General features: G+C 41.5%; 2 protein-coding genes across 3 annotated transcripts; both read right to left on the minus strand.

The window, feature by feature from the left end:
• Positions 1–12,088: 12,088 nt before the first annotated feature.
• Positions 12,089–16,668, minus strand: LOC9648040 (N-terminal kinase-like protein). Of its 2 annotated transcripts, none has more exons than XM_024685369.1 (25): positions 16,517–16,668; positions 16,366–16,464; positions 16,170–16,312; positions 16,036–16,108; positions 15,860–15,982; positions 15,688–15,796; positions 15,556–15,635; positions 15,426–15,507; positions 15,239–15,378; positions 15,081–15,191; positions 14,834–14,950; positions 14,695–14,784; positions 14,582–14,635; positions 14,452–14,526; positions 14,324–14,399; positions 14,154–14,253; positions 14,024–14,093; positions 13,903–13,970; positions 13,490–13,845; positions 12,955–13,428; positions 12,738–12,818; positions 12,590–12,663; positions 12,469–12,539; positions 12,348–12,401; positions 12,089–12,295 (listed from the first exon to the last, which is right to left on the minus strand). In XM_024685369.1, exons 1-20 carry the CDS (start codon positions 16,640–16,642, stop codon positions 13,181–13,183), a joined length of 2,340 nt encoding a protein of 779 aa, XP_024541137.1. In that variant the 5' UTR covers positions 16,643–16,668; the 3' UTR covers positions 12,089–12,295; positions 12,348–12,401; positions 12,469–12,539; positions 12,590–12,663; positions 12,738–12,818; positions 12,955–13,180. The 2 variants fall into 2 exon arrangements, with proteins under 2 accessions (XP_024541137.1, XP_024541136.1); XM_024685368.1 differs by having other exon boundaries at positions 13,903–13,973.
• LOC112349954 (thiosulfate sulfurtransferase 16, chloroplastic-like) lies at positions 12,221–12,962 on the minus strand. The gene is made up of 5 exons (XM_024685259.1): positions 12,955–12,962; positions 12,738–12,818; positions 12,540–12,663; positions 12,348–12,401; positions 12,221–12,295 (listed from the first exon to the last, which is right to left on the minus strand). The coding sequence occupies exons 1-5, from the start codon at positions 12,960–12,962 to the stop codon at positions 12,221–12,223; spliced, it is 342 nt and encodes a 113-aa protein (XP_024541027.1).
• Positions 16,669–16,696: the final 28 nt, after the last annotated feature.

The raw sequence follows: 16,696 nt of genomic DNA on the forward strand, positions 1-16,696 counted from the left end.
CTTTCGGAAGAATCATCGAGAGACCAACATGCCTCCTTATTCTGGCTCTTCATCTGATTATACAACACAAAGAAACTTCGTCTTTGACGAAAGCCTTACTTCTTCGCACTAGTCTTGCATATCCAGCAAGCATTGCGATTGCATTTCGGGGTGACATGGAATCAAACATATGCTTTACGCTGGACATATACCCACTTTCGGCATAAGCCGTAATTAGGACAAGAAGTTTGGATCCGGTGCATTGTCAACGTGTGCATATGAACCAAGCACTGTATTCCATGAAGCAATATCTCGAACCGGCATGTTGTCAAAGATAAGTTTAGATGCCCATATGCCCATATGCATCACCATTGAAGACCACGAGAAAACGTTCTTGGCGTCGATGGTGTCGAACGCTCGCTTGGCATCACTAGTGCTACAGCATTTTCCATACATATGGCCGAGCAGATTTGCCAGGAAAACGTTCTCCCTTTCGATCTGGCTGTGTATCCAGGGACCCTTTGCCAAAGTCGGCACAGTGGCGAATCATAGTTGCAAAGTCTTAATGGCTGCTCTCTCTCGAGCACTCTTTAGAACAGCATTCTATAACACTCCTAAGGCCTTACTTTGATTTGAGCAAAAGATCTATTCTCTTTTGCTCTAGTCTCGCCACCTCATCTTGCATGCCCGCGGAGGAAAAGACCTTGGAGAGACAGACATAAAGCCCCGAATCCTCCGGAACCAAAGAGATCACTTCATTCGCCACCTCTCTCCCAAGCTTGGAATCTCCATGAACGCTACAAGCACTGACAAGAGCCGACCACGCAGGGAAATCCGCCTCAAATGGCATGCTAACGATCAAATCCCGAGCCTCCCGGAGCTTCCCGGCGCGACACAAGAGATCAACCATGCAATGGAAGTGCTCGCCATTGGGATCCAATCCACAGTCTTGCATTGCGAGAAACAATTCCCTCGACTTCTCGAAGAACCCACTCCGGCTACAACCCACCAGAGAGCTCGTGAAAGTCACAGTGGTCGGAGAAGCTCCACACTGGAGCATTTCCCTCAAGAGCTCCAGAGCGTCGGGCATATGCCCAAACTGGGCATATGCTCCGATCATCGCATTCCACAGGATAGGATCTACTGTGGACAAGCCATCAAACATTGCCCTTGCCCGTACGAGATCTCCACACTTGCCGTACATAGTCACCAGTGCGTTGAGCACTTTGCCGTGGAGTTTGTACCCGCTGTCCACGATAACTCCGTGCAAGAGCCTCCCCACCGCCCGATCCGCGACCGCCGTACACGCATCGACGGCCGAGACAAACGTGCTCTCGCTGGGGTTCACCCCCTCGAGATCCATTGTACGGAAGATCTCCAGGGCCTCGTGGCCGTGACCGTTGTGCGAATATGCCGCCACCATTGCGTTCCACGCCACCACGTCACGCTCCAGCATGGCGTCAAAGGCCCGCCTGGCAGCGCCCACGTCACCGCACTTGCCGTACATGTTCACCACCGAGGTGGCCACCATCAGATGGGCCGCGTAGCCGCTCTCCTCCGCGCAAGCGTGTACGGTCTTGCCCTCTTCCAGTGTGGGGCACGAATCCAGCAGATTCGCGAAAGTGGCGCTGTCCGGGGCGATTCCATTGAGATCCATTAGCCGGAAGCAATCCAGGGCTTGGCGATGGAATCCACTTCGCCCAAACGCGACCATCATTATGTTCCAGGAGATGTGATCGCGCCCGGGCATGGAATCGAAGAGCGATTTGGCATCGTTGAGGTTCTCGCCCACCAGATACGCGCAGAGCAGCGCATTCCAGGCTGCGATCTCGTCGCTCTTGCTCGCCATCTCCAGGGAGTCGAATATCCGCTTGGCATCGCCCGGGCTGCCACACCGGCCGTACGCATTGACCAGTGCCGTACACACCTTGTAGTCGCACGTACACCCAAGAGTCAACGCCGCGTCGTACAGTGCGTCTGCGAGCCGCAGCTCCCCGACCCTGCCGCACGCGTCCAGCGCAGAGATGAGCGACACGTGGTTGGGCGTGACGCCGTCGATGTCCATGGACTTAAAGAGATCGACGGTCTGGGTGTCGTGCCCGCTCTGGGCATATGCTGCGAGCATGGCGTTCCACGACACAATGTCTCGCTGCTCCATCCCATCAAACAAGGCCTTGGCACGCTGGAGATGCCCGTTCTGGGAATATGCCGTGACCATTGCGTTATACGTCACCATGGTCCTTTGTGGCGACCGGTCAAAGATCTCCTTGGCCTCCTCCAGACGCCCGTTCTGGGCATATGCCGTGATCATGATATTCCAGGAATAAACGTTCCTCCTCTCACCCAGGGAGTCGAATATTCCCCTCGCGGCATGGAGGTGGCCGCATTTCCCGTACAGCTGGGTGAGGAGATTGCAAAGGTAGGAGCTCTGTCCGTACTCTCCCTTGGAGATGAGGGTGTGGAGGTCGCGGCCCTCGGTGAGAGCTTTGAATTCGATGCATTTCCGGAGGAGAGAAGCGTAGTCGTTGTCATCTAGATGCTGGTGATCGACCTGGAGATGCTGGATGACCTCTTTCAATCGCGATCGATTTGGAATCGAGACGAAGGATTTGCCAGGCTCAGTTGAAGAATCACAAAAAGAAGAAGAAGACTTCGTAGTTGAGTAGCAAGAACTCGTAGCATCCAGAACTCTACACATTACAATAATTTAGTTTCTCCTTAAATTTATATTCTGATAATCCACAAACACACACCAAATATTTATTCATTACGAGTTGATCTCTTCAGTCTTAAGCTTGTCGGATTTGCGCATTCTATGAAAGATTAGAACGACTGCTGCCACAAAGATAACAAATTCCAGTGAGCACACCCAAAATAAGATTGACCACCTGGGCATCACTTCAATAGTGGAGGTGGTGGTGACCAAAAAGCTGATACCGTTCAACGGCTGGATGATTGTTCCAGAGGTGGCAAGACAACGCTTTAGTTCCACCTCTTTGATCATCTGAAATATGCTGAATGTGTTCCATATCATCACTCCAATGAGGATTAAGGCCCGTGCAAATGTTCTAAGCACTGAAAGTTGAAACTCTGTCCAATCAAATCTGATGAGCGACTTCTCAAAGTTCTCCGATGACTTGGCAAACATTCCCCAGATTGTGGCCCCGATCGTGAAGATCGCCACCAAGATCTCAAAGAGAACTTCAGCTCTCTTTGAAGACCCCTTCTCCCATTCCTTGAGGGCGAACCTCTTTATGTCCGCAACGTTTGCAAAGACATCCAGTTGCTGTGCTAGCATTGACATTTCTCCCGAGGACTTGAGCTTCGTCATGCTTAGCATGCACAAGTTCTGGCTCAGTGCTACTTGTCCTTGATCCGTGCCACAGTAGACGTCCTCTTGTGTGTTGCCAATGGGAACTTTATAATCAAACGTCGCTCTCATCCCCGATGCAGCAAGTGGGAATCGAAATATCATTTGACCGCTGTGAGAATAATCAACGTTTGCCATGCCTTGAAGGGAACAGTCCTGGGAGATGGTTGTAAGAGGTTTTTCAACCGGGTGTTGCTCCAGCCATCCCTGAACACACGAGCTTACGTTCTTTATGATCCCATAGTTAACGTCCTTCATCGCCTCTGAAAAGTATACAGCTGAACCAGAGCTAAATGTCACTTCAAAAGTGAATGATCCGTTTCGTTTGAGGCTGTATGTAGAGAACGTTGGAATGCCCTCAAGATTCCAAAGAGTGGAAGTCCTGCTATTACAGCTTGTAGAATTCAGCTTCAAAGGAGATATGCCTTGGTCCGAATCTGACAGCCGCGTCAAGTTGCTGTCAATGATGCAAACGTTCCCATCACAGCCACACTGATGGGTTGGAAATCCCAAATACGATATTACATCCGGAATGATGAAAATGGGCTTGAATGCTTCACATACGTTTCCTTGGTACACATACTTGTTAACGTTGTTTCCCTTGTCTTTGTCAAGCGTGAGCCCAAGTTGAGTTCTAGCGTTACTCGCAAAGTTGGTCAAGTAATCTTCCCAGGGCAAATACAGGGAGCTGCTGCTCACCGAAAACATGTCTGACGAGGCCTTTCTGTACGGAACGCCCACCATGAGGACCGGATAAGAGCCCGTACCATTTGCATGGAGCTTGTTTGTCCAAACTACAGGAGCAGTGAAGGGCACGGCTCGCCAGTCGTTCTGGGCAAAGTGATGCAGAGTCGAACACTCATCCCCCAGTTGATAGACATCTCCCAAGCCAAACCTTTGCTTACATGGTGAAGGACTCCTCCTAGAACGTGGGGATCTGGAGAGTTGAACATGCTTGTACCATTCGATCGGGCATCTTTCATTCCAGAGATTCTCCATACACTTGCCCGCTGGTAGCCAAGAGTGCCTTTCTCGTCGAGCTTAAGTGCCATTGGAAGTGAGGAGCCAATTGCCCACTTGTAGAATGGATCGTTGTTTATAGCGTAGTAACTGGCCTCCCAGCAGGTAGAACCGTGATCTTGTGCGAGATCAGGAAAGTAATAACCAGGAGATGATGATGATTTTATCATTCTAGGAACCCAAACGTTGATGCATATTAAGGAAGCAAGGACAAGTGAGACCAAAACCACAATACATTTCATCTTGATGTTTTTGAAATCCTTTGGTCTCACGCTCCTTTCTTGAGGGTGCTGCCGGACCATGTATATAGCATGGGCTCAGATTATCTAAATTGAAGATTCTGACATATTCTTGCTCTCGTGCTTCACCAGTAAGTCAAATTTTGCTTATGATATCTGAATTTTTTTTTCTGAAATATTTGCATCCATTACATTGAACCCATTCCCCCCCAAAAAAAATAAAAATAAAAATAAAAATAAAAATAAAAACTGTGATAACAAAGTAAGTGATGATTCAGTTTTGACATATTCTTCAGTTTGGAATTTTCTAAGTAAGTGTGGTTTTGACTTTCTTTATAGAAAAAAAAATTACTTCTTCCTACATATAGAAGCATCCTATGATACTTCTTCTTCTAATATTAAACTTACTGAAAGTTTGTAGGTATCACAAAAGAATATTTTAGATGTTGGTAGGCCTCATACATACACACATATAAATGTGTAAATCTTCCTTCCATACAAACAATAAATTTAGTTATCAAAAATAATACACTAGTTCTGCAAAGTTAATAAAATATAAATATTTAAAATTAAATAGTGATAAATATTAATCTACACTTTGTGAGATCTATGATACCAAGGGTAGCTTTGATTATCCTTAAAAAATGCTTTGATTTGTGCTTTTGGTTTAAATCTAATTTTTGTATTGTTTAAATTATTTTTTTTGTAGCTTTATAATTTCTTCTTTGGTACTTTCTTTTTTTCATTTAGCTTTACGATAAAGTAGTAGCTTTCTCGTTCTTTGACTCTAAAGCAACAATTAGTGTAATTATTGATGTTATATGGTTGCAATTGAACAATTATATTTAGTTGTTGGTAACATTTATAGTGTATGGTGTAATTCATTTTGCTCTTGCTACCAATCCTCACATATAACCAGAATTCTTTTGTAGGAATGTTAGGGATGATGTGTATTATTGATTCAATTATTTTATGGTAATTGCCATCTATCATTTTTTGGGATAATGTTTGACATTTGAGTTTCTCACGTATTTCTAAAGGATAGTATAATGGTTTAAGCCTAGCCCTTAAATGAACTTTAACCCCCCAAATAAAATATCCTCTCTCACACTTAAAATATATTTTAGAGGGAATATTTAAAGAATTATTTGCTTCAAGATGCTTTATCATAAACATACTTAACTCGTTTTATCTCATTGTGTCTTGTACTGGTTAATGACAAAAACCTATGTATATTGAGCTATAATCCTTTAATATTGCTACATGATAGTTTAATGTATTCATCAAAAACCCTCACTACTATGTCCTATGTGTAAATTCTATTTCAATCCCATTGGCTATTTATAGAAAGTGTATAAATTTTCTAGTTAGGCATATCTATAGAATATAGAAATTATTTTGACCATAATAGTGTTGTTCCCATATCTAAATTTGCAATCTAGTGCCACTACATATTTAGTAAATTTTCATGATTGTCCTAGAGATTAACTCCTAAGATTGGAGTGAAATGTAAGCTCTTGAATTTGGACTTTCCGGGAGGTCACCCAGCCCAGTATTATTCAAACCCAAGGACGCTTAACCCCAAATATCCCAAGACCCTTAACCGATTGGAAAAGGGGGTGCACTTTTGTTCATGGGCCCTTTCCCTCTATATTTGAACCCCAACGGATCGTCTCTCGAGTCGTTCCCTTTGGTTGCTTGCAATCCACCACGCTTCCCTACAAGTTCACGCCCTCGTGAACGGAAGCTGAGAGCCGCAGCTCTCCCGAGAGCGACTTGACACCCTACCCCTCGGGTCGAACCCAGCGGGAGCAAATTGGACCAGCTAGATGTCAATCAACATGTGGTGTGATTCCCTTAGCCAACCAACAGAGTCGGACCCGAGACCGCTCTGATACCAAATGTAAGCTCTTGAATTTGGACTTCCCGGGAGGTCACCCAACCCAGTACTATTCAAACCCAAGGACGCTTAACCCCAAATATCTCAAGACCCTTAACCGATTGGAAAAGGGGGTGCACGAACCCCAACGGATCATCTCTCGAGTCGTTCCCTTTGGTTGCTTGCATGAAAGCCCAAAGCATATGTTTCTTGTGTTATGCCATTGATATGCTAAAATAATGCAAAATTTTATTTGGCTTTATTTTGCATGTTAGTTTTGACATTAAGATGTTAGATGTTCTAAAACTATCTTAATATCTTTTTATGCTCTTATCCCTTCACTTTTTAGCTATATGTTTGGGAATTTAGTCTTGTCCTTTTGTTCAGTGGCCCAAAGCTTTAACACTCTCTTGCCCTTGGCTATGTGTCTAAGGGTTTATATTTAGCTCTATGGTTATTCTATGGTAAAACATTATAAGATAAAGGGTAAAAACCATATGTATTACAATTATACATATAGATCTTTCTTAGCCTCATTGTTCATTTTTACTTTAGTGTATACAACATGATTAGTTTCCCAATCTTGCTAAATAGTATTTATTGAGACTAATTCTCTTATATCAATATAATACATATAGTTTTTACCCTATACCCTATAGTGAAATACTATAGAATAACTATGAAGCCAAACTTAACATTTGGACATGTGTACCAAGAGTATTCAAGTGGAATTTGAATTTTAAAACATTATACTACTGAATAAAGAGACGTATTTAGGAGAACTCCCAAATATACAACCAAGGAGCAAAAAAACATAAGAAGACCAACATTAAAATAACCTTAGAATATCAAATATTCAACACTAGCATTAACATATAAAATAGAGCTAAATAAAGTTTAGTGTTATTTTCATCATATTAGTGAAGAATGATGAGGTGATGGCTTAGATAGTGGTAGCATTACATGGTTTATACCATTAAAAAAATCCTTTTATGACTTGATCTTTAATATTTTAGCCTATCAATCTATGATTTACTTGTTTTTATTTTTCATTTGAACTTCTTATTTTTAAAAGTTTTTTTGCACTTTGTTGCTATGAGCTTTATGTTTGATCCTAAATGACAAATTTCATCTAGAGTTGAAGGAAATCTTGATTGCATTTTCTCTTTCTTGTCGTTTCATCATAGGTGGAGAAGTTACATTACATACTTATCTACTGATATTTAAAAGAATGAATCTAGATTTAAGGGATTTTATAAATAAAATCTGGCTTTAGTTAATTAAATAGATAGATATATTTATAAATTGTATATACTCGTAAGTGAAATAAAACACCTTAGTCTACTATATATTTGCATGGTGTCAAGAGCTCATTGTTGAGAGAAGGGGAGTACTTATGAAATACTAAAATAATAGAGAAGAAAAGTTGAATTTATAATAAAGAGAAAAATTAACTTGGGTATAGGTCTATACTAATATTATATGCCTATCCATATGTATAGCAAGTTTTTAATTCAAATTGTATAAGTAAAAGTTTCAAGTTTGATTCCCACCATAGTCAGCAGTGTTAAATATACTCAACAAATATAAAAATATGGCAAATATATAATATCATTTTATGGTTTGGATATTAAGTACCAATTAGCAATTAAAGTGGTGTAAAATCACAGTTAAAAGGATTTCTTTAATAGAAATTCACAACTAACTTAAAAGCATGAGTATAATGAGATGAATATGAGACACAAATCTAAAGTAGATTAAAAGGGTGTTACATGGCAGTGGTCAAAGCGAAATTTTAACAAATGTAACACGTCTGGACTAAAAACCTCTAACTCGGAAAGTTAAAAGTGGGAGTGGAACTCTTAAAGAAGTATTCAAGGATGAGTACGAAACAATTAGTGAACAAGAGAAAGAGACACAAAAAGGACCAATACATGGCAAAAGTGCAATATAGTAGTGGTATAAGTGAAAGTTTAATGAGCATATAAGAAGGACTAACATATGGCAAATGTTGTGACATGTGAAAGTGTCAAAACTGAGTCCAAGAAAGAGTCTAAGATGGAACTCAAGGTTGAGTTTAAGATGGAAGCCAAGATTGAATCCAAATCCGAATACTAATATAAGTCATAAGGTGAAAGCCCATAGTGATTGTTGCCCAAGAAGGGAAGGGAAGAGGGGGTCCAAAAGTCTAGTAAGTAGAGTGTGGGGGTTAGACTTCAATGGAATCAATTTGGCCAGGAAATGTTAGTGTGACTTAAAAAGGCTACACCTGTATGGTAGATAATGATATAACTATTGAGGAATACAAAGTTAAAGTAAGTATAAATGGACAAATGAGGTAACTTAGTGAAGTGTTCAAAAACTGGCTCTAACTCCCTTAAGAGATCAAATGGTTAATGCTCCCAATTCAAGTGTGGGTGGCATTACCTACTTAGATACCTAAGAGTGGATATAAATAGATGGATAGGTTAAAGGTATGGTCAATTAATTTGAGATATTATTTAACTCCTTATTAAATGTATTTATTTTTTATTCTACATTTGATTTGAGTCTAAACCCAAGCTCCATACCATACTAGTTGATAGAATACCCATATCTTTGTATTAGGCTATTAGTATATCAAAATAGTATCAAACAATCTTAAAGCATCCAAAATCCTAATGTTAAGATTAATACACAAAATGAAGCCAAATTGAGTTACTTTATATTTTTATTTCTTCACTTTTTAGTTATATGTTCAAGAGTTCAACTCTATTTCTTCATTCAATGGCCTGAGATTTAAATTCCACTCCATTAATCTTAGTATATATATTGAAAGGGTTGAATTCCACTTTATATGGTAATGCACTATAAGGTATAGGGTAAAAATATGCTATATGAGCACAAGTTGAATATTATACTGGTCAAAGAAGAATGTTATGAGAAAGTGTAAACTCTTAATCAATGAAGTTTGTATTAACACCGCTATCATCTAAAACTTATAAAGAAAAATTAAATTTAATGGGCTGAAAGTGAGTAATGATATTGAAAGGTTTGGAGATCTTTAATGAAGGAATGGAGTTAATATAAGGAAAAGGAGTTGACACTCACAACCCTTAATTAGACTAAATATTTTTGTTTTCTAGAACCACAAATGTTACATCCATTGTATAAGTCTGAGAGTGACTGCAAGCTCATGAAAGTGGTTTACATCATTATAATTCATGTAAAGTTAGTTCTCAATCTAACATCAATATTTAGCCTCAGAAATACACTATTAATATAAAGCTCTAATCTTTATTAGAACTATGCTTTACTTATATACACCGAGATTATAATATAGAAAATGAGGCTAAAGATTCAATCTTAAAAGAACTCTCTAGTAAAGTTTCCAAACCATGTTAAAGATGGGACTTAGGGTTAGTAACCTGGGACATGACAAGTGCTAAATAGGCTTTTTAAGAAAATGCTTTAAAGCAACTCCCATTCCCAAAATTCCTAAAAGTAAAATCAATTGTAATGTTCTTGACTCAAGTGGAGTGGTGCCCCACTTGAGTAATTAGTTTTCATCCCTTCTTTGGGGGCTTGGGCCTTCCTTTTGGAATGGAAGTTGAAAGTTAGGGTATTTATATCAAACTTATGCCACAGTGTTCCCTTTTGAGGTTTCAAACTAAGAAATATACCCAAGGTTTAGGATTTAAAGTACCCCATAAACAAGTTTTGTTATACCAAGAGATATTAAAAAATTTGAAAGCTTGGTGTACTTAGTTGCTTGTGTTTCTAACGAATGTATTTAAACCTTAAGTTTAGAGTTTAGAAATCTATGAAAAGATGGCTAACACCAAATTGCTCATATAGTAAGTAGCTATAGCTAAGTAGGACTAAATAGGAGTTAGTACAATATCATCCAAAGTGGATGATTTGGTATTAATTTAAGTTTATGGTATATAGTTTTTCTAAAGAGTTTCTTGCCCAATGGAAGGGATTGTATCAAGTGTTCTGGCAAGTTGAACCATATATTTATAAGGTTTAACACAATATTCAATAAGTCAATCCTTTAAAAATTATGCATATGCAATCTTCTTTGGATGTTCTTCTAAATACGAGCCCATTAATATAAAAACCCTAATTGCCTTTTATACTTTTACAAAGAGGGGATGATGTGAGGTTCAAGTATATACTGTGATTATTACTAATATAGTTGCTTTGACTCACTCTTGTATATAAATTAGGGTTTTTAGGCTAATCAAATATGTATTCCATGCACTCACACATTTATAAGAAATATAACAAAGAAAAAAAAAACCACTTATCAGCTACTATATAAATTAGTTTTAGGCTAGTAGCAAAATAATCATAAATAATTCATTTTATTCTAAGAGTATAATATAGCCCCAAATTGATAATAAGTGGAAGGATAGTAAGAGATGGAGTGTTGGAGTTGAGGTCAAATCTAGGGTGCTTGGCTCCACATTTCTTACTAGAATTCAAGATTAGGCATGGGCTTCTAGACTCCTCCTCTTGTGCATCATGTCAAATTCAGACTTGAGCTCCATCTCGGATTTAGGCTTGGGCTTGGATATAGACACATATGGGATGAAAGCCTAAAGCATTTGTCTCTTGAGGCATAATTAACTGTGAGCTTTAAAAGGATAGTAGGGATGGAGTGTTGGCAGCCAAGGTTACACCTTAGATGTTTGTCTCTAAATTCTTGCTAGAGTTCCAACTCAAGTACATGCTATCAAGCTTCTCCTCTTTTATCAGACTAGGACTCAGGCTCTATCCCTGACTCGAGTTCAGACTCAAACATGGACACATGGGATTAAAGCCTAAAGTACTTATCTCCCTGGCCAGCCATGAGTTCTAGAAGGATAGTAGGAGATGAGTGTTGGGCAGTTGAAATTAAATTTCATGTGCCCAGCTCCACTTTTTTTATTAGAGTTCCAGCTTAGATGCAGACTCTTATTTGAGCTCTACTCATGCTCATGTTTAAACTTGAACTGGGACAAATAGCCAAAAACTATTGTCCCAAAAAGAGGAAGGACTTTCTTACTTATAGGATGATGGGTGGGGAGTGAAGGCTCTCAGGTTGAATTGCAGCTGTCCAACTCTACTTCCCATACAAACAAAAGTTAGCTCGCTTGCTAGTGGTGCCTCAATGGCTCCCCTTGTGTGCCTCACCATGTGGAAGGAAATAGTGCTCAACCACCCTAGTGGCAAGCCCATGCAGCATCCTTACTTGATTGGCGATCCAGATGCAAACTCCTAACATGGAATGCTTGAGCAGTGTCACACATGTGATCATAGAACCCTTAAATTTTGGAGCAACCAAAAGAAGGGCCTCCAAACATAAATAAAAGAGTGAGTTGCTGATTTCTAAATGCTCCCACTTAACTATCCTCTCACCCTGGGAAATCCTTTATATGGATCAGGATGGAAAGGGGCACATCTCCAAAGAAAATGCACTTCCCTCCTCTGGAAATGCATAGAATTTATTTTTGAATTGAATAAAGCCTTTGCAACCTTCTAACTACAATGTGTTTAGGAACTCTGACCACGCCTGGCTAAGACAATGTGTCTAAGAACACCATGTCATCACCTCTTTAAATCCATATGCTCATGGGCACTGATGTCCATTTTATATAAAACAGATAATAACGTTCTACGAGATGTAGAATTATTGTTTGAAACAGACAAGTAAATTAATTCCTACGAGATGTAGAATTATTTAAGAGAGCAACTATTTTTCATGTGTCACTTTGTAGAAGGTAAGCCCGAGCGAGCCCAGCCTCCAAATCCAGGAGCCATGTCCACAAGGTTGGCAAATTCCTGCCAAGAAAAAGAATGTAAGAAGAGAGCACAGAAAGTGAATTTAATTTACCAAGGCTTTGAGTTCTTTAGCAGCTGCTGCAGATCGCATGCCACCCTGACAAGCCTGAGAAACAGAAGTTAAGATTCACAGGCAGCCAGGAAAAAAGAAAAGAAAAGGAGTTCTTCCTTACAATTACAAGCTTTGTGTCTTTTGGAAACTTGGCTGAAACTTCTTCCACAAACTTTGGGTTTGAAGCCATGCCTGGAAAAACAGCCACTTCTCAGTAAGTAAAAATTTAAAGCCAGACATACCAAAGCCGCTCTTGATCTTGTATGGGATGTTCACAGCGTTCTCCACATGTCCCGCAGAAAACTCCTCAACAGTCCTGATAAGTTGGAGAGATCAAAATCAGAAACACGAAAACTTCCGCTAGGATCAAAGTTTAGAACACAATTATACCTCACGTCCAAGTATCCATAGCCCTCATCTTTCATCAGCGCCTGGGCTTCCTGCGCAGAGACAGTCTTAACGCTGTGTTGGCTGATCACACACAGAAAACCAAAAGAAAGCTTTTAGATCGAAGAGATTTCTTCTCTTGGGTTGGGTCGATCCCAAACCTCGACAAGGAAGAACCCATGACTGACTAGCAAAAATATGGCGCTTGAGCTTAGCTTACCCGTCCATGCCTCCACACTGTGCCCTCCAAATGAGCTGACGGTCTAGCCAATGCTTTTGTTGTATTGACCTTGTCAAGAAACCCCTCATCCAAAAAGTTTAAAGTTATCTGGACGAATCTAAAAAGCATCTTACTGAAATTATTTCTTTTTCACGATGTCCATACACTTGGAAAAAATCTTTATCTTTCTTATAGTACAAAGAATAAAACTCCAGCGCTCTTGTCACTATGGAGGAGGTTTTGTGACGCGTTGAGCGCCAAGCTTCATGGGCGCTGCTGAGCTTCGTCCTCGGCCTCGTCCAGCACCGCCCAAGCCCATGGCCCCCAAAGATACGTGCTGTCCCTGCCTTACTCTCGACTGAGTTGAAACAACTGGCCGTGGTTTCGTCGATGGAGGTGGCGCAGCGATCTCGGCCCACGGATCCTCGTCATCGCTCACTTGGGTTTTGCTTGCTTGTCTAGCAACCGTTGCTCCTGCGAAGCAAAGAGAAGAAATGAGAAACGCAGCGGAGGAAAAAGTTGGAGACTCTCTTACCAGTGGTTGTTTGCTCGGGGCCGTTTGTGTTCGCATGGGACGGGCGAGGTGCCGATGCGATGGGACGCTGTTGCGCAGCTTGTATTCTCGACAGCGATGGAGTTGCTGTGGCAGCTGCCGAGTCTTCCATGTCGTCCCATCCATCTCGTTCGTCGTCCGCTCTTTGGTCGTCGGCTACGCTGTCGAAGAAATCTTCGCTCAAGGAAGTGCTGGGCTGGCGTGCTGGCTGGTGATGCTCCACAGAAGGCGCAGCGGCAGCAGTGGCGGCGATAGGCTCCGATGACACGGTTGAAAGAGTGCCGGATGTTTGGCTCGGTAGATCGGGAGCCTTGGTCTTGAGAGAGCTCACAGCCCAGCTTTAGACGACAAGAGATAGTCAGCTATCAAAAGTAATAAGCATTACAAGGACGTACCCGAGAAGGCCTGACGTTGCGACAGGGAGAATACTAGCGTTATCACTGGGACTCATTCCATCCTCGAGCTGCTGGTAAGTGATGATTTTTTTAATCAATTTTCGATGTGGAGAATGCTTACCTTGTTGTGATGCCTCCTGACAAGCTGCAAGAATGTTTCAGTAGCTTCAAAGGCTTTAGTCCTCACGTCACTGGACATTATTGACAAATAGTGAGGCAACTAGAATAAAAGATGAAAAACTTTTTGAAACCTGTCAGCATCGATTGTCAAATTAACAAGGCTGGGTAGCACCCGAGTAGCAATCTCTACCACATCGTAGTATTGGCTTGTGGCTGTGAGGGCCATAATACCTTATCAAATGAACAAATCAGTAACACATTGATTAAAGAAGGAAAGAGCTCAAAGAGCTCAAATGCATACCAGCACCCCTTGCAGGAGCAAATCCATCCCTTAGAGCCCTCACCGTGAACGCGTTGATCAAGACTCTTTTTCTTGTCTACATGAAATATCTAACTTGAATGGAAGAAAATACAAAAGGAAGAGCTTACAGAGTCGTTAAGAAGGCCGGCAATGTTTCCCAGTAAAATTGTAGTGTTCGTTCGTATCGCAGGTTCTTCGTCAACCTGAAATGCGTCATATAAGAATCAGACTATAAGAAAAAAGAAGAGAAAAAGGAACCTGCAATTTCGATAAGTGTTTCAACAGAGATCCCGTAATGGTTCTTTGAGACAACTGCTTTCAGAATGAAGGTTATAATGGTCTTTGACATGGGAAAAAAAAAAAAAAAAAACCTTTGGTGCAAGAATGAGCATTGACTTCAACGTTAGTTCTCGTAGCAAGGCAGAAGTGTCCGAAAAACCAGTCGCCAAATGCGGAAAAACCTGTGCAGGCATTTTTAGTTTTTAGATTCGAGTGACTACAGAACTCAACTTGCTCATCCAAGAGTTGAGATGGAAAAGCATTTCCATACTGATCAATGTTTTGCAATAAACTTGCTCGAATAGCACGGTCGGTCGACGCAAAAAGTTTTACAATAGTCGGCACAACCTATGAATAAAGAGAGTCAGGCGCTTTACAAATAAGGAGAAAATGCAGAACGACGGTGCAGTGTTGCCAATCCAAAACTTGAAAGAAATAAAAGAAAATGCAGTACGAGCACATACGTATGGTCTATGACCTTGGATGTTAGTTCGTCTTGTGACAGCCAGGCCCCCATTTTCAAAAACGGAGTTAACGCAGGAGCTGCTGCGGACCCAAACTCCAGAGCTGAAGCCACCATTGGAAGAATCTGGTCGTGAAAAAAATGAGTCCAGCACTAGCTGGGAAATGCCGTACCTTTTTCAAAACTATTTGCCGAGGAAGCTGTTCCACAAGAGTTGACAGCTTTCTAAAAAACGAGTCTTTTTCAACACTATCCTTCAGGTTCAGGACCTCCATGAACTGGATTGTTTCCACAAGTTTATTTTGAAAGAAATCTGCGCATCAAAACGAGTAAATATAAAATAGTGCTGGACAATATTACCGCTGTTTTCTATCAACTTCGAAGGATTTAGTCTCCGTGAGGGCTGAGAGCTCAGCAACCTTTGATAATCGGGCAACAAATTCTGCAACGTAATGTTAATACTCTACTATCACTCCGGCCGCCACAAAACCTTGGGAATTGGTGCTGTGTTTCGTAAGTCCTCCGTTTTTGCCAGATTTGTGTTCGAGAATAGCTCGTATATCAAGCATCCTACAGCAACCTTGCATCACTTCTCGAAAACAAATGAAGTCGAAACGCCCACCTAGACCCCACGCATCCAGCGCATATTGAGGAGATTTGCGAATTAACGCCCAGTCGGCTTTGGCAAATTCTAAAGACTTGTACTGGCTCCCCACTAACCATTCATATTGCTGCTCACACGAGGAAGTACCCCATCAAAACTACATCAGTGAGAAATACAAGGCACTACTTACCAGCATGGGTCCAGATGCCTCCGGATTCGCACTATCAAACTCCGCAAGCACGTCGAAGCCATGAAGCTTCCAATCCAGTGCGGGAGTAACCACAACGGCAGATAAACATACATTTCCATGTACCTGGAAGACAAAACTCAAACAAAACTCTTAGAAGAACAGTACAAAGAGCTTACCAATTTGCAGTCATTGTTGAGGAAGCTCACGGCCTTGGAAACTTGATGCAATCCCCAGGCGAAATACTCATCCCTGTAAACAACCAAGAAGCTCTTCGTGAAAAGAAAAACGCAAGAGGGATACCATTACTCACCTTTGAGTGCCTATCAAGCCCATATCCTTGATTTTCTCCGCTAGAGGCATCACGGGCTCAGTCACAACGTAAATGGTGATCTTCCCTTCCACTCCTTCCACTTCGGTGCTATGGAGGAAGGATAGAACATTTGGATGCCGCACCTGGAAGCACCAAATCAGTCTCCAACCAAAAAGAACGAAATTCTCCACGCTACCGTTCTAAGGCGCTTGACACCATTGCGCGCTGGCGCTAGCCGACCATCCTGAGCGCCAGAGGCCGTGAAAGAGAAGATCGACACGGGGGAATTGTCCTCCTGTGAAATATTTCCAGATCTACATTCACAAATCTAGCAGCATGGAGCGCACCTTGGATGTTCCCTGGCAATGCGTCCATGATCCCCAGCTCGCGGCGTAGGGATCGCCGATGCTGTATGGGAGATCCTTGATCCCGCCAGCGGCAGATCCAACCACGCCCTTGAGGAACTTGAGCATCGCTACCGTATGAAAAAAACCCTACTTCTCACATGGTGACGTGGCAATTCTTTC

Source organism: Selaginella moellendorffii, unplaced genomic scaffold (genome assembly GCF_000143415.4).
Source record: "Selaginella moellendorffii unplaced genomic scaffold, v1.0 SELMOscaffold_44, whole genome shotgun sequence".
NCBI classification, from domain to species: Eukaryota; Viridiplantae; Streptophyta; class Lycopodiopsida; order Selaginellales; family Selaginellaceae; genus Selaginella; species Selaginella moellendorffii.

Coding starts and splice junctions, on each gene's coding strand:
- LOC112349954 (XM_024685259.1), bottom strand. Junction 12,664..12,737: donor TATGGATACTTGGACGTGAG/GTATAATTGTGT, acceptor CCAACTTATCAG/GACTGTTGAGGAGTTTTCTG. Junction 12,402..12,539: donor AGAAGTGGCTGTTTTTCCAG/GCATGGCTTCAA, acceptor TCTGTTTCTCAG/GCTTGTCAGGGTGGCATGCG.
- LOC9648040 (XM_024685368.1), bottom strand. CDS start 16,642: ATGCTCAAGTTCCTCAAGGGCGTGGTTGGATCTGCCGCTGGCGGGATC. Junction 16,313..16,365: donor GTGTCAAGCGCCTTAGAACG/GTAGCGTGGAGA, acceptor TGGTGCTTCCAG/GTGCGGCATCCAAATGTTCT. Junction 14,951..15,080: donor AAGACGAACTAACATCCAAG/GTCATAGACCAT, acceptor CTTTATTCATAG/GTTGTGCCGACTATTGTAAA.